This window comes from Squalius cephalus (genome assembly GCF_949319135.1).
Source record: "Squalius cephalus genome assembly, chromosome: 12".
In the NCBI taxonomy this organism is placed as follows: domain Eukaryota; kingdom Metazoa; phylum Chordata; class Actinopteri; order Cypriniformes; family Leuciscidae; genus Squalius; species Squalius cephalus.
Genome location: NC_137133.1, coordinates 12,476,538 through 12,503,317, shown reverse-complemented (window position 1 = coordinate 12,503,317; position 26,780 = coordinate 12,476,538). Strand labels below are relative to the sequence as shown.

At 41.2% G+C, this 26,780-nt stretch overlaps 1 protein-coding gene across 3 annotated transcripts in view; it reads left to right on the top strand.

Annotated features, from left to right (window-relative positions):
* The first annotated feature begins 2,299 nt into the window (after window positions 1-2,299).
* kctd1 (potassium channel tetramerization domain containing 1) overlaps window positions 2,300-26,780 on the top strand; it is a 29,607-nt gene continuing 5,126 nt past the window's right edge. The window contains exons 1-2 of one of the 3 annotated variants that reach the window (XM_079888397.1): window positions 2,300-2,391; window positions 24,919-25,109. In XM_079888397.1, the coding sequence (XP_079744523.1) occupies window positions 2,380-2,391; window positions 24,919-25,109 (203 nt within the window). In that variant the 5' untranslated portion in view covers window positions 2,300-2,379. Of the gene's footprint in view, window positions 2,392-10,189; window positions 10,670-17,825; window positions 19,595-24,918; window positions 25,110-26,780 lie in introns of those variants that run through there. The other 2 variants (XM_079888398.1, XM_079888396.1) reach the window with 2 other exon arrangements.

Here is a 26,780-nt window from a genome sequence, read left to right as displayed (position 1 = left end):
CAGCCCTGATAAATATGATAAAAAATGGCTGTAAAAAATAAATCTGCATTGTTTATCCTTTTGATATTTCCTTCAAAAAATTAGCAAAAATCTAACCTTTCATTGAAGTAAAAGAATTGAAATTGGGGGGTAAATCACATTATGAAATAAATGTTTTTCTCCAAAACACACTGGCCATAATTGTTGGCACCCCTAGAATTTTTTATGAGAAAAATATCTCTGAAGTATATTCCCATTAATATTTACCTTTTTTAGCATACAAGGGTGACTAGGAACATGAAATTGTCCAGCGATGACTTTTTGTTTCACAGGAGTTTATATATGAGGAAACACAAAGGCCAAATTCCCTTGTGCCATCAATTTTGACCACCACTGTATTCCATGTGATAATATTAGATCTAGAGTATGATTACGACAATGAGTAGGTCCTGACACGTGTTGTCTAACTCCAGTAGAGTTTACAATGTCTTTAAATGCCAAACCCAATGCATCTTTTTCATTATCGATGTGTATATTAAAATCACCAACAATTAGTACTTTATCTGCAGTCAATATTAATTCTGATAGAAAGTCTTTGATAAAATCTTTATGGTGCCCTGGTGGCCTGTATACAGTAGCCAGCACAAATCTCAAACGTGATTTATCATTTATACTATATATTTTTACATTAAGTACTAACACTTCAAAAGAATTATATTTAAAACTTGATTTCTTAGTGGTTTTGAAAATATTACTATAAATTACAGCAACTCCTCCCCTTTGCATTTCAGACGAGGCTCATGTTTATAACAGTAATCTTGCGGGGTGGACTCATTTAAAGTAATGTAATCGTTTGGTTTTAGCCAGGTTTCTGTCAAACACAGCACATCTAGGTTATTATCTGAAATAATATCATTAACAATGAGTGCTTTTGAAGTAAGCGATCGAATATTCAGCAACCCAAGCTTTAGCATTTGCTCGTCTGTATTATAGCTGTTTTTTATTTGTTGAACATCAATTAAATTTTTAACCTTAGATGGGTTTAAACGTTTTTTGGATTTCCAAATTCGGGGAACAGACACAGTCTCTATATGATGATAGCTAGGTGAAAGAGGCTCTATGTGATGGGATTTATCTGACCTGGGTGACGCGAGGCCGCTAGCAGACAGTCGGTTAAGCCAGTCTGTCTGCTTCCTGACCTGAGCCCCAGATTGTCATGTTTGAGCTCTAAGACTATGTGCCATATTACTAGAGAGAAGAGCAGCACCATCCCAGGAGGGATGAATACCATCTCTTTTCAACAGGTCAGGTTTGCCCCAAAAACTTTTCCAATTGTCTATAAATTCTATATTATTAAGCGGACACCACTTAGACAGCCAACCGTTAAGAGAACACAATCTACTAACTATCTCATCACTTCTGCGAACAGGAAGGGGGCCAGAGCAAATTACAGTGCTTGACATCGTACTTGCGAGTTCACACACCTCTTTAATATTAATTTTGGTGATCTCCGACTGGCGGAGTCGAACATCATTTGTGCCGACGTGGATAATGATCTTAGAGAATTTACGATTAGCATTAGCCAGCACTTTTAAATTTGCTTTGATGTCAGGCGCTCTGGCTCCCGGCAAACATGTGACTATGGTGGCTGGTGCCGAAGCACCGAAGCAAACACACTCACAGCAGGCAGCGAGGCAGACAGGAGCAATCGATCAGCGATCAGCAGCTTTGCATTTTATTGCTTTCTTTCAACACCTTACTTAACTACGGTGATTAAACAATGCCTGTCACGTGACGTGCTATAGACCTTCAATCAGTTAATCATATTAATATCAGGTTCAAAGTAGTACAATTAGTTACAAAGTGGTATTTGTTGTAGAAGCACAGTAAAAACAACACTCACCATGCTTTTAACCTCAGTAACTGTTTTACTGTGATGGGTGTAGTAAAGGACAGTAATCACAAAACTTACCATGCTTTTACCACATTATTGGTAGTTTTAATGTGACATTTGTTGTAAACGCACAGCAACCACAAGACTTACCATGCTTTTACCACAGTAACCTTAGTTGTACTGTGATAGGTGTAGTAAAAGGATAGTAACCACACAACTTGCCATGCTTTTACCTCAGTATTGGTAGTTTAAAAGTGATATTTGTTGTAAAAGGATAGTAACCACAACACTTACCATGCTTTTAAGGCCTAATAATGTAAAATCCAATATTTGTTAGGTAAATCAACTACCTTTTCCTTTAAATAATCCTACAGGGGCCTATATTATACATAATGATATTTTCTTTTCTCTTTTTTCAGCTGAAAAGACCAAAAGGGCCTTTCGGACTCAGTCAGCCCATTATTGTTTGAGGAGAAGTAAACGGAGATGGAAAGCTACAAAGGCAAATGTTCACAATGGTATGTATGCTATATGTTGGTTTTAACCCTTAATCAAACTTTTTACCAAGCATTTGTTGTTTCTTAAAAAAATTCTTACAAAACCCATAGCCCAATCAGTACGAACATAGTCTCAAAGTCTTAATAATTCACAAGATTTAACAAGTTGTCAAATTCGTACGATCCTAGTACATTTGTATACTAGTACATAATCCTGCAGCTTTAACTCCTAGTGCTGTCATTGGCTACTGCCTCAATTCCTGTACATATTTATCGCGATATTTGTAAATCAGTTGCGCCCCTTCTTGGAAAGTAGTCAGATGTCCCACACACTGTCAGAAAGTTTATATTAATTGCATTGTATTCTTTAAAATTATTACAAATTGGGCCCTGTCTGTTCATGTTCCATTGATACATGATGTCTCTCCACACCTTATAACCTTCCTCTGTTTGCAAGAGTGGAAAAGCTTGTCACATGACATCAGATATTCGATTATTTTGTCATAATCAGATCAGTTACACTGCTGATAACTGTCCTGTTTGCATTTAAATCATGTTATTTTTAAACGAGTTCATATGATTATTGCTTGCTATTAAAGACATACTTGCATTTAACATTTTTTTACATTTATAACGGCTGAGAAACAGCACCGCGAATTGGGCAAAAAATGCCATAGGCGGATCATTTTGCATTGTGTGTTGTCAAGTTCAAAGCTTCATAAATACATAATTCCACAGTAAAAACTGCTTAAAATGTGGATTTAATTAGTGGAGCAGCACTACTATAATGGGCTCATGCCCACTTTAACGCACCCTCTGAGGCGGCTGAGAAACAGCACCGCGAACTGGGCTGAAGGTGCAATAAGCGTTTATTTGTGCTTTGTGTAATGTCAAGTTCAAAGCTTCATAAAAAAATATTGGATATATTGAGAAATATTTTCTTCATAAGAAAATTTGGATTTCGTTAGAGTAGTAGCTCTTTCCCGTTCCTGCCTCACCCTCTGGATTTGTCTGTTTAATTGGATTGCCTGCCTGTGTATGACCTTTGCCTGGATTCTGATTACGATGTAAGACTTCGCCAACATGGATCCAGCAGTGAGACTTATGCGTCTCCGACAAGGAGACCGCAGTCTAGAGGACTATGTACTGGACTATGTACTGGACTTTATCAACCTGGCTATCTGAGCCACTCAGTTCAGTCATGCCATTGCATGACCCTAATTGGTCCCTCGGTTTATACATCAAACTTGCATTGCGTGGCTCTGCTTTTACTGTGGATGTCGTGGAGGAGGAACACAAAAGCCACGCTGTACCCACCATTCCAGAGTCTAATCCCGTCACGACCGCTGTTCCAGAGCCTGAGATTCTTAACGTCAGTCCTGCCGAGCCTGAGCTTCTTCACGTCACGTCTGCCGATCCAGAGACTGTTCACGTCACGTCTGTTGATCCGGAGTCTCCGGAAAAGATGGCCGCCGCCAAGCTATTGTCTCAGGACAAGATGGCCGCCGCCACGTCGCCTGAGCCCTCAGCAGAGATGGCAGCCGCCACGTCGCCTGAGCCCTCAGTAGAGATGGCCGCCGCCACACCTGAACCTGAGCCCTCAGCAGAGATGGCCGCCGCCACGTCGCCTGAGCCCTCAGCAGAGATGGCCGCCGCCACGCCTGAACCTGAGCCCTCAGCAGAGATGGACGCCGCCACGCCTGAACCTGAGCCCTCAGCAGAGATGGCCGCTGCCACGCCTGAACCTGAGCCCTCAGCAGAGATGGACGCCGCCACGCCTGAACCTGAGCCCTCAGCAGAGATGGCCGCCGCCACACCTGTCCCTGAGCCGGTGTCTGTTCCTGTCCCTGAGCCGGTGTCTGTTCCTGTCCCTGAGCCGGTGTCTGTTCCTATTCCTGAGCCGGTGCCTGTTCCTGAGCATAACCCCATAGCTGCCCTCAAGAAGATTTTTTGGGGGGGGGGCAGTGTGTCCCTTGATAGGACCATGGAGGCCGCGCCGCCATGAGCCCCTTTCACACAGAGATTCCGGAAAATACACGGATAAAGTGACCCGGGATTTGACCCGGGTTCGTTTGATTTTGGTTCATTCACACTGCCAGTGATTTTCCGGAATCAGAGAGTAAAAAATCCCGTAAAGACACGTGACATCGATGTGACTTGTAATGTCTCAGCAGTGTCTTAAGTTTGCTTGAGAAAGCACGCGCATTTTTTTCTCTGATTCGATCATAAACTTGTGCATTACGTGCCGTTTCACAGCTGGCGAACGATCCTGGCTTCAGCGCCATCACTACGACACGGCATTATTACGGCTTTTGTTCACACAGTGCGCATTCCGGGACTGAACACGGCAATGTTACTAGGTCCCCAACCCGGCATCAATGCCGGCATCAATCCCGGGTCGTGTTTGCGTTCACACAGAAGGCACTCTGGCAATTTGCCGGCAATTTCCCGGGTTCAAAGCGCTGTGTGAAAGGAGCTATGGTCTCCCGAACTGCCTGGTCCGCCCTGGCCACCGGAACTGCCTGGTCCGCCCTGGCCACCGGTACTGTCTGTTCCGCCCTGGCCACCTGAACTGTCTGTTCCGCCCTGGCATCCTGAACTGCCTGGTCCACCCTGGTCGCCTGCTCTGCCCTGGCCTTCTGTCCTGCCGCAGTCTCCAGGTCCTCTTCCGCTCCACGGGCCTGTTCCTGGTTCTTGATCTCTGCCTGTGTCCTGGTGTTCCCGTTCCTGCCTCACCCTCTGGATTTGTCTGTTTAATTGGATTGCCTGCCTGTGTATGACCTTTGCCTGGATTCTGATTACGATTTTGATTTACTTAAATAAACTGCATTTGGATCCTCAACCTTCGTGTCTCGGAGCATTTCGTTCGTAACAATTACTATTACATAAGGATATAATGCACCATTCCGTAAAACAACAAAGAATCCAAAAAGTCCAACAAAGAAAAGTTCCAAAATGTCCTCTTCCTCCTTCCTCGTCTAAACAGTTTGTTCAGTTGTACCATACAATACAACTGATGAACAGAAGATGTGATCACTGATGTGGTGTAGCTTTTGCTCAACCAGAGGAAAAAGTCTCAACATCCCATTGTCAGGCGTTCTCCAGGCCTGGTCTGAAAGTAAAACAAAAAACACAAACAATTCAAATTAAGTTGTTTGATGGACAGTCAGGTCAGTTTATGTTTTATGATTTAAAGCAGTGATAGGCTACTCTGGCCCTCAGCGTCCACTCCACTGTCCTGCAGATTTAGCTCCGACCTCAAACCCACCTGCCTATTGTCTATAAGTAAACCTGAAGACTTTGGTTAAAATTTTCAGGTGTGCTCACTTAGGGTTGGAGGTAAACTCTCCACCTCAAAAAAGGAGAACGCAAAAAAGCCGGAGTTGCCCGTTCCTGATTTAAATTTACAAAGCAGCAGTCAATACATTATATAATATACACATTGCAGTATTATATATATAATAGAAGCACATAATATGTGACCCTGGATCGCAAAACCAGTCACAAGTCGCACGGGTATATTTGTGGCAATAGCCAACAATAAATATGGGTCAAAATGATCGATTTTTCTTTTATGCCAAAAATCATTAGGATATTAAGTAAAGATCATGTTCCATGAAGATATTTAGTAAATTTCCTACAGTAAATATATAAAACATTTATCTTTGTGAGTGAATGCAGCACAATCGTGAACATAAATGGACAACTTTAAAGATTTTCTCAATGTTTCCATTTTTTTGCACCCTCAGATTCCAGATTTTCAAATAGTTGTATCTCGGCCAAATATTGTCCTATCCTAACACCTTATTTATTCAGCTTTCTGATGATGTATAAATCCAGGGCCATAGCCACACTTCTCAGAGACTAGAGACTGGAGACTGCGCATTAGTCTTTTCCCTCTATAATCTTCTGAAGTTTGTGCCTTCTCTTGCCATCCATCTTAAAGCACAAATGCAATATTTTTGGTCTGTGCAGTATAAGGCCTTGTTTAAGCCAAAGAACTAACGAGATATTACACATAATTCAAAGAACATTTACTATTTGATTCCTAATATATGCCACAACTCATTATCTTCCAAAGCTACCCAGAACACCAGCATTTACAAAACAATGGAAAAATGTAACCTGTTTATATTAACTAAATGCTTTTTATCACGCTTGTCTAGAAAAATAGAAGGTGCCATTTTTAAGAACTTTTTAAGAACTTAATAGTGCTTTGAGAGATCAACATCAAATTATGTACTACATATTACAGCATCGTTTCAATACTAGACATACCAATGGACTCGCGCACCTTTCTGTCTTCTTTGGGCACCAGATGTTCCTTCCTCACCCTAAACAAAGGACTTATTCGAATAGCTTGCATTGATATAAGGACTGGTCTTCTTTCTACTTACTCTATGCGCAATTACTATTGTTCTTGAAACATATCAATTAAGACAGTTATAAATAAGTTAATTTACCATACGATTCAGGAGAGTAAATACTGATTGAAATATTCTAGAAACTTATATAACTTATATATACACTCACCTAAAGGATTATTAGGAACACCTGTTCAATTTTTCATTAATGCAGTTATCTAATCAACCAATCACATGGCAGTTGCTTCAATGCATTTAGGGGTGTGGTCCTGGTCAAGACAATCTCCTGAACTCCAAACTGAATGTCAGAATGGGAAAGAAAGGTGATTTATGCAATTTTGAGTGTGGCATGGTTGTTGGTGCCAGACGGGCCGGTCTGAGTATTTCACAATCTGCTCAGTTACTGGGATTTTCACGCACAACCATTTCTAGGGTTTACAAAGAATGGTGTGAAAAGGGAAAAACATCCCGAATGCGGCAGTCCTGTGGGCGAAAATGCCTTGTTGATGCTACAGGTCAGAGGAGAATGGGCCGACTGATTCAAGCTGATAGAAGATCAACTTTGACTGAAATAACCACTCGTTACAACCGAGGTATGCAACAAAGCATTTGTGAAGCCACAACACGCACAACCTTGAGGCGGATGGGCTACAACAGCAGAAGACCCCACCGGGTACCACTCATCTCCACTACAAATAGGAAAAAGAGGCTACAATTTGCACGAGCTCACCAAAATTGGACAGTTGAAGACTGGAAAAATGTTGCCTGGTCTGATGAGTCTCGATTTCTGTTGAGACATTCAGATGGTAGAGTCAGAATTTGGCGTAAACAGAATGAGAACATGGATCCATCATGCCTTGTTACCACTGTGCAGGCTGGTGGTGGTGGTGTAATGGTGTGGGGAATGTTTTCTTGGCACACTTTAGGCCCCTTAGTGCCAATTGGGCATCGTTTAAATGCCACGGCCTACCTGAGCATTGTTTCTGACCATGTCCATCCCTTTATGACCACCATGTACCCATCCTCTGATGGCTACTTCCAGCAGGATAATGCACCATGTCACAAAGCTCGTATCATTTCAAATTGGTTTCTTGAACATGACAATGAGTTCACTGTACTAAAATGGCCCCCACAGTCACCAGATCTCAACCCAATAGAGCATCTTTGGGATGTGGTGGAACGGGAGCTTCGTGCCCTGGATGTGCATCCCACAAATCTCCATCAACTGCAAGATGCTATCCTATCAATATGGGCCAACATTTCTAAAGAATGCTTTCAGCACCTTGTTGAATCAATGCCACGTAGAATTAAGGCAGTTCTGAAGGCGAAAGGGGGTCAAACACAGTATTAGTATGGTGTTCCTAATAATCCTTTAGGTGAGTGTATTATACAGTATATATATAAAGATATATAGGCAGCAAATAGCATGGTTTATTCTTAAAAACAAAGTTAATTATAAAATAACTATGTAAGCCTAATAGGCTGCCTAAACTGAATCAGACGGTCACGCCCTCGCTCCAAAAAACGTTTCTGATTGGTTAAAAAAGCACAGGTCGCTGATACTTTTTTTTAGCCTAGAACTAATAAACTGGTGTAACAATATAGCTCGTTTCACTGATAAGCCTAACTGTCAGATAGTTTATGTGTGTTATTCCTAAATAAGATTCAAATGAAAATCCCAGATGTGCTTAAGCATTTAAAATGGCTTGGAATACGGCTCATCCAATCAGAATTTGTAAAACTTTATTTTGATGGTCCCTTTTGAACATTATGTTGACTGTAACCTAACTTTGGAACTATATCAACTAACTCTCAATAGAGTATTAGAGTATTACTCTTTTTGATGGTAACTTTGCAACTAGCCTATATGTCAACTAATCTAACCCTACTCTTTTAACACACTAACTCAGAGTTAGTAGGCTAGATGTAACGTTACCAGAATGTGTTAAGGGACCATCAAATAAAGTGAAACCCAAAATGTAAATGCGTTAGTAGCAATACGTTTTATAATTAAGGTTTTAAAACGAAAAGCAATGACATTTTCATTATCACCTTACCATGTTAACACCAGGGATTCACGCAAACACTCTGTTGTCTGCAGTTCTTCTCTCGCAGGGATGCGCACGTGCACATGCATCAAGCACATCATGCGGAAACTCTGAGAAATAGCCGTTACTTAAGGAATTTTTGAATTTTAAATGGCAAATCTAGCATTTAACACTTTCACCCTCCTAATAATTTATACAATAAACAGGAGCCTAAGTCACTTCCTTAATAATTTAGACATAAGCTAATGTTGATTTATTCAGCAGGGCTAGTGCCAGCAGGAGACCCGGAGGATCTGAAATGTGTATTAAAGTAGGACAGAGGCAGCCGGCGCCATAATAACATTTGGATAATTTTATTATGGCTCACGGCTCAGTTCATTTCCCCTTCTGCTCGCTGCATGAAATTGTTTGATTCTCACAGTGCCTGGAGTGAACTGAGAAGGTGCCACACGCACATAAACATATGCAAACACACTTTTTCGCGCAGTTCGCAGGCAGCACACCTACTCCCTCATACCTTCTCTCTCTTTGCCATGAGTTCCTGACTGACACGTGCTAAAATCTCTCTCAAACACTCAAAGAAGAGAACACCCAGAGAACAGGCAGATAAATGATGCGTCTCATTACAGGCGATGCGCGAGTGGCAGCACTTTAGATGAGAATGGACTGAGATTAATACCTTCTGTCATAGCTTCTTCTGTCAGAAAGAAAGAAAGAAAGAAGGCTGCATTTGTTTAACTAAAAGATAGGATGCTGATGGTGAAGTCTTTCTCCATAGAGAAAGACTGGAACAGTGGAGTCAGCATGCTCCTGCCTCAGGGCTGAGTGTGTGTGTGTGTGTGTGTGTGTGTGTGTGCAACGATTTGAAATGTCCTGTTGCCATTCACTATCCTACCATCTTTTCCAGTCCCTTTTTTCTTAGTAGCATGCGTAATAGCCTAGAATCTCAACATCAATTGTGGATTTTATAAATGTTTTGAATGGCACAGCCTATTCAGTGTGTGAGTGAATAGGCCTATATATTGAATTCATACGCCATTTTATTTAGAGTGATGTTTCCAATGCAATAAACATTTAGCGAGTCACACCAAAACACTTTGGTTCACAGTTATATTTTGCACAAAAAATGACATGCAGAGTTCCCACATATTTTAAACAATGAATCTCCATTACCTTTCCAGTTAGATTAAAGGGATAAGGATTTTTAGAAATAATTTGATAGAAACTGCACTCAAAATGGCCCTCAAATAGAGCTAAGCAAAATTAGGTAAAAAATAAATAAAAATAAAAAAATATTATAATACGTTTAAAAAACTCATTTTTTAAAGATTTGGCTAATTTCCACTACGTTTCAATATCACAATTTTAACAGGTTTTGCATAGTCGTGATATAGGTTTCAATCTGTGTAATGGCCCTCTCCCCCTCTGTGAGCGCGCCCGTGCGCGCACTCACCATCCATTTGCAGGAAGCGCCTGCGGCAGCGTTCCATCAAAACTAATCATAACCATTCAAATCTGCCTCCCCGCTGCAAGATGTAGGAAGGAGGACGACTGTTTTACGCAGAAAAATCACCAGACCCCCCTTTTACATCATAGAATAAGAGAAACTGCACATTTATGTGTATTACAACTAGCTTCTTGTGATCGGTTAATTCACTAGTTGTTCTGAAGTGAGCAGAGATCTGCAGGGGCGTTTGTTTGAGAGCGCGGCGCTCTCTCTCTCTTTTTCTCTATCCGGGTCTGGCCCAGAGGGGTTGTGAAACCCCTGGAGCGACTCTCTGTGATTTCAGCTTCAGCTGGGCTCCATTCCTCAGCGCTTGAGCAAGGGGCGCGGACAGGAGCCCAAACACGGAGAGGTGACACGTCGCTGGATGTCCCATGTTCCAGGTGAGTAGCGCCAGATTGGGCTTTGTGGGTTTTTTCTACAGAGAGAGGCAGTGGGTCTTCAGAGCGCAGCTGCATGTACGCATGTGCCAGAGGATGAGCGCGTTTGGGACAAAACAAATATTTATCTTCTCCCAGTTTACATCCTGTCGCTTCCCGATATGTGTAATGGCAGCGCAAAAAGACACCTGAAGCAGTTTACGTTGTCACATGCAAAACTGTTCAGTAGCGTAGCCTCGAATAATTGACTGATATTGTAATGGCGTCCTCGATTAGGTTTCGCGATGTGATACGATGTGAAGTCGCAAGCTCCAAATGAGAGGCGATTGTGGAAAGCGATTTTGAAAGTCTTTCTTTAACACAGCGGCTGCTTTGATCTTCCCACTTAAAAGGGTTTGTGGTTGTCAAACGGCTGGCTTGATCGCAACTACAGTGCGTTTTCACGCATTTGCTACACTTTTGAATGTGGCTGAGGATGTTTTCTTGTTTTTTTGTGTGTTTAGCGGCGATTGCTATTTTTAACCGCGATGTTTAAAGTCGAGCATTCCTTCATTCTCATCTTGTAGCCGAATACCATGCAGCTGCTGCACGCTCAGAGCGCGAGCGAGAGGAACAAGACGCACGTGCGCATGTTACAATGGAATCGCCTTTTAAGTGCATTGACTGACGCATGATTCACTTTAAATGTATTCTCTGACCGGTGTATCTTATCTTGTAAGTTATGTTCTGTTGGCTTACAGCTGTGATGCCACATGCTACCAGCTCGTGGAATTGGCATTGTTGTCCAAGTGGATGTGTGTGGTACTGTCACCTGACATTTCAGTCTAGATAGACGGTCTAATTAGGTTACCTGGCCAAGGGTTGTCATCAAAACGGGCATAGTGTGTACTAGAGGGGGTATCTATCTATTCATCTACCCATCCATCCATCTATCTATCCTTCTGTCTGTCTGTCAATGCAACAATATACATGCCGATGAAGACAAAAATAACCCTGAGACAGAATTTTTTTTTTCAACTTTTTTTTTTTTTTTTTTAATCTCTGGACTCTTCAGCTCATGTTGCCTTGTGGGATAGCAAAGTGTCCATTGGTACATCATCCTGGGATTGTTCACCTATACTGTGTCATGAAAACGTTACATGCGTGATTAACAAAACAGAATTCAACATTATTTTCAGAAATGATCATGCTAGTGAATACAGGTCATGCTCTTAAAAAGAATTCCATTCCATTGTAAAAAAGGTTCTTTATAATGGAAAAAGTGTACTTTAGTTTAGGGTGTGTTCACACTTGTAGTTCGGTTCGCTTGGTTTGTTTGGTTCGGACAAAAAAAAAAAAATACTCCTGGTTCGCGTTTACAATTTCACATTAGGCATTTTAACGCCAAACCTAAAGATACCAAACCTAAGGGCATATAGGGATATGTTCACATCCAGATTGGTTGGCTTTTATTATGTATATTTAATTTATCGAACATGCAAAACAATGTGTGCTGGGCTAAATGCACTTTCTCTCTGAACTTCCTACATATGATGGTATTTTGACGAGCTGAAAACCTGTGAAGAGCTTATTAAATGTGTAAAAGAGTCAAAACACGCACACAAATGAAGATCTGCTGCGAGGAGACACGCATCTGATGCCTGTACTGAGCTGTGATGAGAAACATTGTGACTACGACAGTAAAAAACAGGTATGCTTGAGCATTCTGTCCTTTTTAGGGTCACATCTTGTGACATCTTGTCCTGTTTTTGGTTCGTTTACATATCTTTGGTGTGTTTTGCGTTCATATTTCATTCGAACCGCACCAGAGTTTGTTTGGAAGTGAACCGAGATCCATCTTTTCAGCGTCTTGATCCGCTTGTTTGATGTGCACCAGGACATAGATGGCAGCGTTCACACTTATTCAAATGAACCACACTAACAGAACACTCGCACCAGGGTTGGTCTTAATCGGACCAAACATGGCAAGTGTGAACACACCCTTAGAACTGTTATGTGGTATCACTGCAAAACATGTCTTTTGGAACTTTCCCCTGGTTTCACAGAAAAGGCTTAACCTAGTCTCAGACTAAAATGCATCTTTGAGCTGTTTTAACTGAAAGTAACTTGCACTGACATATCTTTAAATTTGTCAGTGCCATTGTTTTTTCTCGATGCCCACCAGTAATATTTTTTTCCAAAGGCAAGTTTATAAAAGCTACTTGTCCTAAGTAAACTAAGGCCTAATCCTGGCTTAATCTAAGCCCAGTTTGTGAAACCAGGCCCTTGTGTGGTGAAATTGAGCATATAGCCAGATTTGACCTAGAAATTAAGGTTGCTGCTTCCTGAGAAAGCTTTGCACAAACAGAATCGGCATGTGGACGACACAGCCTCATCTGTTAAATCTGGTATAGGAATCTTGTATAACTGTAGGGGATCATAAAGTACAAATGTAATTGGTCTCATAGAGAACACAAGCATTCCTGTACAGAACACCATCACCCACTAAAAACGCACACAATGGATCGCACGCAGCGAGCTGAATTGCTGCCCACGGACAGGGCAGAGTTGCTGAGTTTTCTGACTCATTCTTGTATAGAATATTCAACATGTTAATGTGAGCTTGGAATCACCTCAAACACAGGTTACTAATCCTCAGTCTGTCTTCAGCGCTTCTCCGACACATCCATACTTTGCATATGCACCCATGAATATGGATAAGATTAAGAGTAGGATGTCATGCAAGTCTTTCCATCTTTCCGTCTCTCTCTGAGTCCCCTGCGCCACAAACATGTGAAATCAACTGTGGCCTAATGGTCAGACTTAAATGGGAACCAGCCAGCACCAGGGTTGTTATCATTAACTATAACCATAACAAACAAAAAAAATGTATTTGAAATAAACGTCAACTGAAAAATAAATCTATAAAATATATAAAACAAACATTTAAACTTATTTTAGTTCAGCTAGTTTCCAAAGCAACAAAACTGAAATAAAATGAATAAAAAAACTATATAGACATATTTAAGAGGACAAAAACAAACAACAAAATTACTCAAATTAAAATGAAAAAGGAAATATATAAAACAAATATTAAAAAACTATAATAGTATATAAATGATAATAACATTGTCTAGCACACAGACTGTTGAGTGTATATATATATATACAATCAGTGCAATATTGAAGCATTGGTCAGAGAGGACCGTCATGTACTACAGGTGCTCGATTTGATTTCCATCTCTCCCACACCGGATGGCTCGCCACATTGGTGTGCTCAAAGATGGTCTCTCTCTCTCTCTCTCTCCGAGCCGTACATATCCAGACACACACTCGCACATTCAGTAGTTACTCTTTTTTTGTCAGCCTCGGGCTCTGGCAGTAAGTTCAGCTATATCGCACCTTGGTGTTCCTCTCTCTCGCTCGCTTTCATTCTCTCCCAAGCCTCGGAGGTAGAGGCGATTTGTGATGCTGCGCTCACACTGTTTTTTAAAAAGTGCTTCCTGTGAACTTCTCTATCTCTTCAGATTAGTCAGGGAACAAATTACCTGCCTGCACATAAAAAGCCCCTCTCCAATCCTCCGCACAGCCATGTAACGAGCCTGATCTCCCTTTTGAAGAGTGGGCATGTTATTTTCCCTCTCGCCTGCAGGCTACCCTGCCATGCAAATGATTATGAAATTAAATTTAAAACTATACATGTATTCAGCCTCTCTCTTATCGCTATCTGCACAAAGCGCATACAAATCAGGCCGGGATCAGGGCCCCGGCTCAGGACTGCACTTTAAAGCTTTGCTAATTGCTAATTGGGTATCTAGGTGTGAAATGGGCTCTGCTAACGAGAATTTAAAATGTGGAAAGGAGGTTTTCTCTCTTTTTTTTCTGTTCTGCTCTCACTCTCTCTCTCGCTCTGTCTTTCTCTCTCTCCTTCTCTTTCCTTTGAGAGATGTCAGAGCTGTTTCTGGTGACATGCCTGTGGGCAGGAATGACAGAATGAGACAAAAGAAGAGAGGTCTCTCATTTCAAAATGGAGGCTCATCCTCACATAGGGATATATGTGTGCTGTGTGGAGGAGAGAAATGAGATACGGGTCCAACGTTACCTCGGCCGTGCGAAAAGAGGGCCGGTAGTTTAATGATTAAGGATTCGGGCTTCTAACAAAGGCTGTTGGTTGAGTTCTAGCGGAGGGTAAACCCGAGGACTCGAGTTACAGAGATCACCGTCCTGTTATATTGGCATTATGGCCTCAGGCGAGAGACTTTATGCCAGGTTTCTCCCAAGGAACTGTGAACCTCGGGAACCTCGGCGCTGCATATTTGAGGTCTTTCTCATTCGACACACCTCTTTCAGGTCATGGAGCTCTCTAATAATGAGCAGAGATTTGAATCTGGTGTGTTAGATGAGGTAGACGTCTACATTTTTCATGCTGGAGGGTTCCAGGAGCAGAACACTGCTAAAAGTGCAAAAAGCCCCAAAATCTGTGCTGCTTATAGCAAGTGATTAAAACTAACTACAAAACTGAATTCTGATTTTGCAAGACTGATTTTTTCATTGTCGTAGTTTATTCTCAAAGTTCTATTCGTGGTACTTGCAATGACATGATTTTTTTCCCCCTCTGAAATCTATTAATTGATTAATTTTATTTATTAAAAAAAAAAATGTAATTCAGACTTAAAATCATGACTTGAATATGTAGACTACTGTATTAAAATATAATAAGTAATTGTTTTGGGGGGAGGGAAGGCATAAAGTCAAAAAAGAAAAGGAAACGCCTCATAAGGCTCATTTTTGAGTATAATCACATGGTGCAAACTAGCAGAGAAAAATAAAACAGGAAATTATATCATATCTCTTTTTATGACAAGGCAAGGTCAAGTCGTAAATGTCATGTGGTGTGAGTCATGTGACTTCTCCAAACTATATATTTATGAATTAATTCATATTTGTAAAAAATAAAATAATAATAAATACAAAATTTATATATATATATATATATATATATATATATATATATATATATATATATATATATATATATATATATATATATATATATATATATATATATATATATATTATAAAATATTTAAAAATTAGTTTTACATATTTATATATTATATTTTATTATATAAATATATTGTATTCAAGGTCTAAGGAAAATTGAATTAGTTTTACTTTTATTGTTTTACTTTGTTACGCCACATGACACGTTATAGAGTCATTATTTAAACTTTCTTTTAAAATAGCATGAACATTTTCAAAACCATCACCATCTTATTTGCTATGGACCCATATCTTTTCCATAAAGAAATGTTCACAAGACTATGGAAAGACTCTGACCGTATAAAGTTAATGAGTCAGATGATCGCTGTTGATTTGCTGATGGATGAATAGAGCTTTTTTTTCATCCCTCCTCTAGCTTTGAGCCCTACTGAGCTCTAAAATCCGCTTCCTCATGCGTTGCCTTTCTCGGAGGCACAGCGCCGGAGACAAACATCTGCCTTATTCTCCAGAGCCAAACCTCAGCTCTGTGCTGTTCATACTCAGACAGCGGTTGCCTCGGGGTTCTCACGACACACACACTAACACAGGGGAGAGGAGAGAGGCGTGAATGTAGAAGCACTTAGAAATGTGTTCTTGATCAAGGTCACTCATATTGGATGATCTTGTATTAGTCTAATGACTCAAATGAAAACTGGCATATTTTGCCATATAAATTGTATTTAGAGATTAACAGGGCCAAAAGCAATTTCATCCGGAGTACTCTAAAATCATTCATACATAAAAATATCAATGTATAATCGAGTGAGCCCTGATGTAAGCTATGATGCATTTCAGAGGGGCTCTGTTAACAATTGCATCTATTGCTATACAGACTATAAGAGAGGAAAATGAAAATCTGCTCCAACCTGAGAAAGTCTGCAGTGAGTTCCAGCTGAGCTGTATTTGCAAATCACACATTCATGTATATCAGAACAGCAGAAGTTAAATACAGTCCACTCACAGTCACATCAGTAGCAAGTCATGAAAAACTGAAGGCGAGTTGAGCAAAAAATGAAAATTGTCCACATTCATTCACCCTAATCCGTTTCTTGATTCTGTGGAACACAAAAGGCAACATTTTAAATAATATTCACTCTTTTCCATGCAGTGACAATGAATGGGGACTGGAGATTTGAAGCTTCAAAAAGGATGCAAAAGAATCATAAAAGAGTCAAATAGACCATTTAATGATATAAGTGCTATATTGCAAGATGAGCTCAGCTGGTAGCCATGCGCGTTGACTGGATCATTGATTCGTTGAGTTGATCAAAATCAGAATTGACTCTGTTTTGTAAACGGCATCGACTGGTTCACTGAAATGTCGCCTTAAACGAATGATTCGTTCACAAACCAGACATTATTCATTCTCTCAAAATGGATCTCAAGATTTTCAGTAAACTTAGATTGTCTTTTTCTGGTATTTTATTACTTCTAAAGACTTTAAAGATGTCTATGTGTAACCGGCCCTACTCGACATGCTCCGAGCTGGATTTGAACCGGGGTGTCCGGCGTGGGAGCTGGGCATGTCAACAAGACTGCAGCCTGTAGCGCGCCTGTTGAGGCCAGAGGTTTACATGCACAGCTCTTACTGGCCTACGTCTGTTTTATGACCACTTTTGATACATTTATGGTGCTAAATTATGTGTAGCTTGACAGTCTCAGTCCTCATTCACTTTCATTAAATTCCAAAAAGTGTGCAGGAGGATATTATTTGAGATAATATTGGGTTGGAGTGAGAAATAAGTTATGACACAATATTCATTTTTAGGTGAACTGTTCCTTTTACATGCAGTTTCACCTGTTTAGGGTTTTCTGCCCATATACAGACCAGTGGCTTGCTTTATGCTGTGTCGAAATTATTCTTACCATACACAGAAATATCAATTAGCTCACCACACCTTCATCTCTCTCTCTCCCTCCCATCTGTCACATTCTCTCTTCCTCTCACACATACACAAAAGGCTGTATACACACACACTCGAAAGTATATGGATGGCCTCGGGGTTAGACATGATCACAGCTGCTTCTGGAAACTCCCAAATCAAGTCAGCCTGCCTGAGCTACATAGCCCTTTAATAATTAGCAGGTGTGTGTCTGTGTGGGTGTATTAAAGACATAATTTACTGCTTAATTCAGCTGCAGTCCAATACAGAGTATAGCTGACCGTTTGCTGCTTTCTCTCGCTTTATCTCTCCATCCAAGTTTGAAAGTGTGTGAATGAGAGAGTGTGTTTTAATTATTAGGCAATCTATAGCTCCCTTTCCCTGCACCTTTAAGAGCGCGTGCCTGTTCTGGTAGCTGAAGGTCACTAAAACGCACAAAAAGCTCTCAGCTCTGCGGTCCAATATAGCGCATGCGCAGTGCCTCGGGACTCATACACTGTCAGACTGCAATATGGCGAGAATGCCTGGCAGCGGGGACCAGTGCTGTAGAGATGATGAACCGGACCCGATGTCGGGGGATCGGGAGAGAGACGGAGGCTCGGGCGAGGAAGAAGAGGAAGAGATTCAGGAGATCCAGATCACAGGGGAAGAGGGAGAAGTGTCAGAAGAAGAAGCCGAGTTAGAGTGGGAGGAGTGCGGGGAGCCTGACAGCTGCGCTGCTGCCGTGGAAACGGGGGAAGCGGTCCTTATGCGGAATACGGACCAGCTCGAGTCGGGGGCTGGGGACCCGCTTTTCGCCGCTTTGGACTCGGGACCCGAGGGAGACATGCACCGCTCCAGGCTCAGCGAAAACACGCGCCTGGCCACCCGGTACGCGGTGCGAATCTTCCGGGAATACCTGACGGAGAAGGCGCAAAGTACGGACTTTGAGAGCATGGACAAACACGCGCTATGCAAAGTGCTGCGCTCGTTCTACGCGGAGGCGCGCTCCAAAAGCGGACAGCTGTACAGCAAGTCTTCCCTCATCAGCATCCGGAGCTCCCTCAACCGGTACCTGAACGAGCCCCCCTTTTGCCGCACGCTGGACCTCACCAAGGACCCCGAGCTGCGCAGCGCCAACCTCGCGCTCGCTGCGGTCATACGCAAGCTGGAAGAGCAGGGCGCCGGTCCCGTGGTGCAGAAGCAAGCCATCACGCGCTCCGACCTGAGGAAACTCTACACGTCGGCCGTGTTCAGCGCCAGCTCGCCGTTCGGGCTGCTCAACAAAGTGTGGTTCGAGACTTGCATGTACTTCTGCACGAGGGGGCGGGAGAACCAGCGCGAGCTCGAGGAGGACTCTTTCGGGCTGGCCGTGGACGAGGACGGACGGAAGTTTGTGTACTTCAAAGCGCTCGGGCCGTACCACAAGTCTCGTTCCGCCTCCTGGACGAAAAAAAGATCCGACACGGACGATGACAATCTTCCCCGCATGTACGAGACCGCCACGGAGTTTTGTCCCTACGCGAGCTTCGTAAAGTACCTCACGAAGCGCAATCCTCTCTGCAAGGCTTTTTTCCAGCGCCCACGGGATCACTGCAGCGAGACCGACACGACCTGGTACGAGAATAAAGCTATCGGCAAGAACCTGCTGGGCACGAGAATGCAGATGCTGTCGCGGGCCGCCAAACTGTCAAAGACCTACACCAACCACTGCATCGGCGCCGTCTCCATAGCAACGCTTAACGGCATTGCGGGCATCGGGTCAAAGTTAGCGCCTCTCCACGTGTCCCCGGAAACGGTCAACAACGGAGCGCACCTGCAGCACGCGCTGCACTGCGAGGACGAGGCCGAGCTCAAACCACAGAAGGTGATCAAACGCCCGCGGACGCACGTCTATCCGGTTAGCGTTCCGGGACCGGGGGCATCGCCGAAAAGACTCTGCGCGCGCGCCGCCGTGGAGCGCGCGGACACTCCAACGGTCACCGCGCTAGTCTCCTCTCATTGCGAACTCAACGGAGAGAGCCCTCATATGCTCCCCTCACAGGTAACAGCGATTTCATGTCTTTAGCACGTCGGTATAACATAAAGACAAAACGCTTTTGCCGCGTGACACGGTCTTAGAATAGCGCTTAACAATTTAGGACCAGTTTTACTAGCGGCCCTGTTGTCTGTCAATCACATCAGTCAGAGGACAATTGTTTTTTTTCACACCAAGTGTATTTATGCAAATGAACGCATTAAAGCAACAACCGTGGGATGTTCAATTTGACTCATCTGTGTGTCATTTTGCATGGAACATTTGTCAGCAAATCCCAGATTTACTTCTTCATTATAATGTCAATTTTCGTATGATGTTGTACTGTATAACCAGGGCTATCTTGTGAAAGAGTGCTATATCAGTCAAAAACTTTTACTCACCCTCAAGTTGTCCCAAACCTGTATGAGTTTCTTTGTTCTGCTGAACACAAAAGCAGATGTTTTGAAGAATGTTTGTAGTTGTGGGGCACCATTGACTTCCATAGTATGGAGAGAGAAAAAAATACAATAGAAGTCAACGGAACAATGTATTGTTCAGCAGAACAAATACATTTATACAGGTTTGGGACAGTTTGCCACTGCTCCCCCAATATATGCATTTAAAAAAAAAAAAAAAAAAGTGTTTTAAGGTCTAGTGTTTCTGGACTAAGATAGCTTAAATACACCATTAAGTTAGTTATTAGATATGCATTTGTTCTTTTTTTCTAACTCCCCATCTTTATAAACCAGTCCATCTCCATTTTTGCTGGGGGGGGGGGGGGGGCAGCAGCACATCTGCCAGTGGCGGTCCATTTGGGAATGTGATTAAGATTGATTTCTTTATATGTTGGTGAATATTTATTATTATGCTTTGTAAGTAGGCTGCACTAAAACGTGCACATGCTTTCTTCAGCCTTCAGCATGAAAGTGAGTGTGAAAAATAAAAGCATTTGTTGCCTGCAGAGGAATGAGCTAATAACGCATCTGTGCAGGGCTCCAGCAAAAAGACTCCTAAATATAATACCTGAGATGAGTTGTTTGTAGTGTGTTCTTCAGCTGCATTACATTATATTAATGATCAGAATTAAACAGCCACACTACCTGTACCACACTAAAAGATTCATCCTCAGGAGTTTATACCTGTTTTTTTTTTTTTTTTTTAGTACAACCTCAGCTACATTGTCATTATGAATGTTCAAGTATTTGCTGCTGTTCTTTTCTGTTTGAAGTTGCCATGCACTAAAATCACAGCATGTATTTGTCTTTAAAAATAGGTTTGGGGTAAATATTTATTAGCGACCCCTAGAGGGGGAAGAGATTGCTGGAAAAAAGCATCCTGGGGAAAAAAAAAAAAAGCCTTTTCAATTATGACACTTTGTAATTTCACATTCACTTCCAATTATATACTGTTCCCTCCTTGCTAATTAACTGATGTAAAGTGAGTCTTTGCTGTTTTCTTTCATATCTTTCTTAATACTTGCTGTACATGCTGAGATGTGGGTGAGATGAGTTAACAGTAAAGCGTTTGGGTCAGAGACTTTGAAACTTTGAGAGACTTTTTACCTCATGCATCCATTGAGTCATATGCATAATTTAGCTCCACCATTACATTTACGTACACTTGCCTTATGCTTCAACAAAGCTGCGTTTATTTGATCAAAAATACTGTAATATTACAATTTAAAATAACTTGTCTATTTGAATATATTTTATATTATGTGATTGCAAAGCTGAATTTTCAGCATCACTACTCCAGTCTTCAGTGTCACATGATCCTTCAGAAATCAGTCAAATATGTTGATTTGATGCTCAAGACACATTTCTTATCATTGTGCAGCTTAATATTTTTTTGTGGAAACTCTGATACAATATATTTTATTATAGGATTCTTTAAATAAAATTGAACATTATAAATGTCTTTATTGTCACTTTTGTTCAATTTAATCCACCCTTGCTGAATAAAAGTATTCATTTCTTTCAAAAAATTATTTTGACCCCTAACTTTTGAATGGTTGTGCCTATTTTTTGTCATGAGACTGTCTCAACTGTCTTTGTCTTTATGTCTCAACTGTCATGAGAAATTTAGAAAGCTTGTATGTAGACTAATTAAACCAATATTATAATGGTAGATCCTGACACATGGTACTGCATTATAACACTGACTGTTTCAGTTTTCTAGACCTCTATATATATTAACAACCCTCTTTCTGCCTCACACTCTCAAATTACAATTAATCTACAGAAATATTCCAAAATGGGCATTTACTGGTCACCGTAAACACTATAGAGAGCTCAGCTCTATTTAAACTCACATCAGTACTAATAATTCATCTTCCCTGCTTGTTTATTTGGAGCAACTAAAATTCCAGAGTATATTTTTCTTAAGTTGGTGTCAATGTCTTTCCAGTTAGCTAATGGGAGAGCCAATAGCTCAAACTTCTCACTTATTTTCAATTAATGAGTTGCATTTATTTACTGCACAGTTCACCAGACTAGCTTTGTTCTTTAAGGCACATATTACTTTTGTAATGTGTGTGTGTGTGTGTGTGTGTGTGTGTGTGTGTGTGTGTGTGTGTATATAAGTTGACTTTATTTTTGTCAAAAGTCGCTGCCAAATAAATAAAGGCAAACATTTTCCAACCCATCCTCTCATTTCCTCATTGTTTACACTGTGTATATAAAATTACCCAGAAAATAAAAAGGCTTAAAAAAAAATGATGCATGAGAAAATGCCTCTTTGACCCAACTTATTCTCCCCGTAGGCATAACACTCCATTCAGCCACCATCAGAAAACTGCACCAGCTAAAACGCCCAGTTGTGCCAGAGATGTTTATCATTAGTGCTTTAATGTGCTGGCCTGGATACATGTTTACTTGCACGTTCTGTGTATTACCAAGGGTTAATGCTTGTTTTTCAGGTCGCTGTATAAAGCCAGTCTGTTGAACTCACTCTCTCCGCATGTTTCATTCTGTAAGACAGTCGACTCGGATAGCATTACTCCACTCTGGGCGAAAAATGCATTGATATTGCACTAAGTACACAAGTATACTTATGTTACCGTTTACTTTTTCATCTTTAAAGGAAATTCTGCCCATGGCTGTTTCATTGTGCCTCGGTAGAGAGTGACCATTGAGATTTAGCAAACACTTATTTCCAAGCGCAAGCAGATATTATGTCAGACGAAGCCCATGAAACGAGGCCCTGCTGAGGCTAATGAGATTGTGGCTACTGTAATGATGTTTAGTGTTGACAGCGAAATCTTCATTAATGTCATAATGGGTCAATTTAATTTGTTGTAACAGTTGTCAAGGTAGAAGTGATTATCTGTGTTTATGTTGTGAACCATTTAGCACTGCGCTCCCATTCCACGCTCATGACACACACATTAACCAAAATGAAGAGGCTGTTTGAAATTGTTTCTGTTATTCCAGTTTAGTGTGCAGAGACTGCTATAAGCAAGCCATTGAAAGGTTGATTCCCAAAAGTGTGTAAAAACTGTTGTCCTGTGGTATTTTTAAAATGTGACTCTGAGTGTCCAAACTAGGCTACCTGTTTTCTGACAATAGACAACGAGAGTTTGAGGCAAAAGAGGCTGTAGGTGTTGGTTCTCTTTGGTTTCTGCTAGTGACACTGAAATGCAAGTCAACATGATATCAAAATTGACACCTGTTTACTTACTCAGACTCCTTTTGTGTACATTACATTGACGCATTGTATTCCAAGAAATATATTTTTTAAAAACCAGTGGTCCACAATGCTTTTACTTCAAAGGGCCTAAAATCAAACTTGATTGAGGGTCATGGACTGAAAAATGTGAAAATGCATTATATCCAACTATGTTATATTAATGTATTTTTTTCTCTACATTTCAATGCAAGAATACAAACGCAAAAATGAAAACTGTCAATTACTACTCACACTCATGTCGTTCCAAACCCGTTCATCTTCGGAACACAAATGAAGATCTTTTTAATGAAAGCTGAGAGCTTTCTGTCCCTCCATTGACAGCCTCCGCAACTACCACTTTCAAGGCCCAAAAAGGTAGTAAAGACATCATTAAAGTAATCCATGTGACTCATTAAATTTTATGAAGTGATGCGAGTGCTCTGTTTGTGCAAAACTAAACAAAAAAAACATGGTAAATTTGTAAATTACTCGCGTCGCTTTATAAAATTGAGTGAGTAACATGGATTACTTTACTGATGTCTTTACTACCTTTGTAAAATTCATTACATTTATATAGTGCTTTTATGGGTACTTAAAGCACTTTACATATGGTAGGGGGGGAATCTCCTCAACCATGCCAATGCGATGGCAGCCATATTACGCCAGAACATCCACCACACACCAGCTTATTGGTGGAGAGGAGTGATGAAAGCCTATCAGTATATATGGGGATGATTAGGTGGCCAATGGGCAAATTTGGCCAGGATGCCGGGGTTACACCCCTACACTTTTTCTGAAGGACATCCTGGGATTTTTAATGGCCACAGAGAGTCAGGACCTCGGTTTAACGTCTCATCCGAAGGATGGCGCTTGTTACAGTATAGTGTCCCCATCACTATACTGGGGCGTTAAGACCCACACAGACCACAGGGTTAGCGCCCCCTACTGACCTCACTAACACCTCTTCCAGCAACAACCTGGTTTTTGGGCCTTGGAAGTGGTAGTTGCGTAGATGTCAATGGAGGGTCAGAAAGCTGTCAGGTTTCTTTAAACGGTATTAATTTGTGTTCTGAATGTTGGGTTTGGAACGACATGAGGGTGAGTAATTAATGACAGAATTTTCATTTTTAGCTGAACGATCCCTTTCAAACAAAAAGATTATTTAATGTTTCATTATTTGATGTTTTAATTTCCTTTTTTCTGCCCTCTTGTGAAATGACACAGCGGGCCAAATAAAAGATCTGCACAAGCCAACTTTGGCCCGTGAGCCCTTATTTTGGCATATCTGCTTTAAACAGGGAGTAACAACTTGTTTTGCCTCTGAAATGTCTTTCCTTTTCAATTGACGTTACAAATCCCTGTTACTTTTTCAACCCCTCCCTTTCAACCACCTCCATCCTGGTCCATTCAATGGGCACTTTTCATGATCCAATCAAATCTTGATGGATAAATTCAGTCTCTATGAAAGTATCATAGAAAGTTCATACAATTTCCTAAGAAAATATAGCTCCATAGTTATACTCTCCTACTTCTGGTATTAATGTTAATTTCCACTTTTCACAATCCCGAATGCATAAATCCTTTTTGTTTTGTTTTTTTAAAGAAAGGAAGTAACATTCTGCTACTGTATGTATATTAATCTTGAAATTGCTGCAATCTTACCTATCTTTTTTTTTTATTCTCAGGAAAATCGCAGCAACAGTGTGGGCATGTCGACCCGGCCTATCCTGGCACATTCGCCGGTCTCCCCACTGGGCACAGCTGGCATCCCCACACCTGCACAGCTCACAAAGGCCAACGCGCCGGTGCACATTGACGTGGGGGGTCACATGTATACCAGCAGCCTGGCCACATTAACCAAATACCCAGAGTCCAGGTAAATTACACACACACAGTGGCAGCTTGTCAGGGGAGGCAAGGGAGGCACAGCCTACCCAAAATTTTATGCCTCAGAATGTTTATTTCTTGTTTGTAATTTCACCACTGTAAGTGAAACCACTGCGCGCTTCTTCCCCGAATCTGCGAAACGCGAGTCTGAGGGGATAGAGAAAGGGAGGCGGAGGCAAATCCATAGCCGGAGACTTGTGCCTCCATTGGAAAGAAAAGAGCCAATCACCATCGTGTATTTCACTTTCAGCGATTAGGAGTGTTGAGAAAAGTAACATGGCAAGAGGAGGCTAGCTTCGCTTGGTATATTAACCAATCACTAACAAGAGGTAAATTACGTGATATTAGTTTGAACTGCTACAGCTGATGGAGAGTAGAGATATTGAATATTTGATCGCAAACAAATTTACTAAACTACCATTCAAACAACTGCTACAAATTAAAATTGAAGGAAGACCCCATGCCTATTTGGATATAGGCTACAGCAATCAGATTCACTAAACGAACGTACATGCTCTTTTAACACGGACATTTAAAAGGACAGAAGGATGGATAGGCTAGGGCTAGGTGAGTGAACTTATATTTATATTGTCTTGATGTCTGTGTCATTTTCTATAAATATTCAGGTTTATAAGTGACCAAAAAATCCATTTTAAAGTAGTTAAAAAATCTGACAAACAAAGAGAGATGGACAGTGTAATAGATGCAGGGAGGTGTTCAAATTAAAAGGTGTGTTTTGTTTTTTTATTATTATTATTTTTTTTACCCATTTGAATAACATGTATTCCACTGTCATCTAATGCGTTTAGCAGTTATGCGTTTAGCACTAAAATTTCTAAAAACACGTCATCCTCTGAACACGTCTGTTCACACACAAGTCCTTCATGATGTGTGTTTGCTCCATATGCGTGTTTTGTGTGTATGTGTATGTGTCTTGTCTGTGCTCATTAGCTCACTGATCGGTATATTTCTGCAATGCCAAAGAGCATTATTGTCTTGTAGCTGCTGACTGAGTCAAACATCAGAGCACAGGCCAAAAGGAGCCTGAAGCGCTTTGAGCCAGACTAGCATCCAATCTCATAACTGCTCACATGTCTCACACGGTTTCCGCCTCCCACTGTCCTTTACAGTGGCACAGAAATATGTCTCACATATTGTCTCATATAGGGTCCACACAGTCTGGTATAATCTATAGGCTTTGAAAAGCCTTTGTAATTGTCATATAGATGTTTCAGTGAAAGGCATTGGCATAAGTGACAGATCCATTCGCCCCTTGGCTACTTCATCACAAGCAACATCAATATGACAACGTACTCATCAAAGAGAAAGGAACAGGGCGCTGGATGATGACATTTGCGTCGTCAGGAGCAATGATGGCCGCCGCCTCCAGCCATGCCCCTCCATGATGCTGATGCAGGCTACGGTTTAACCAGACTGTGCTGACCGAAAGAACTGTCAATCCACTGTCGTGTATTTACAGGAGCGCACACGCAGATGATGTGAGATGGTTTTTAATGAACACTTTAGCAAAGTAGTTCTCAATCTTCCAAGTACCAGCTAGTCACAACAATATTCCCTCAGATTGTTTCTGTCAGGTATTCTGCAGAGTTGACATCTCTTTAGATGCATGAAAAATGCCCTATATTAGTGATTCCAATAT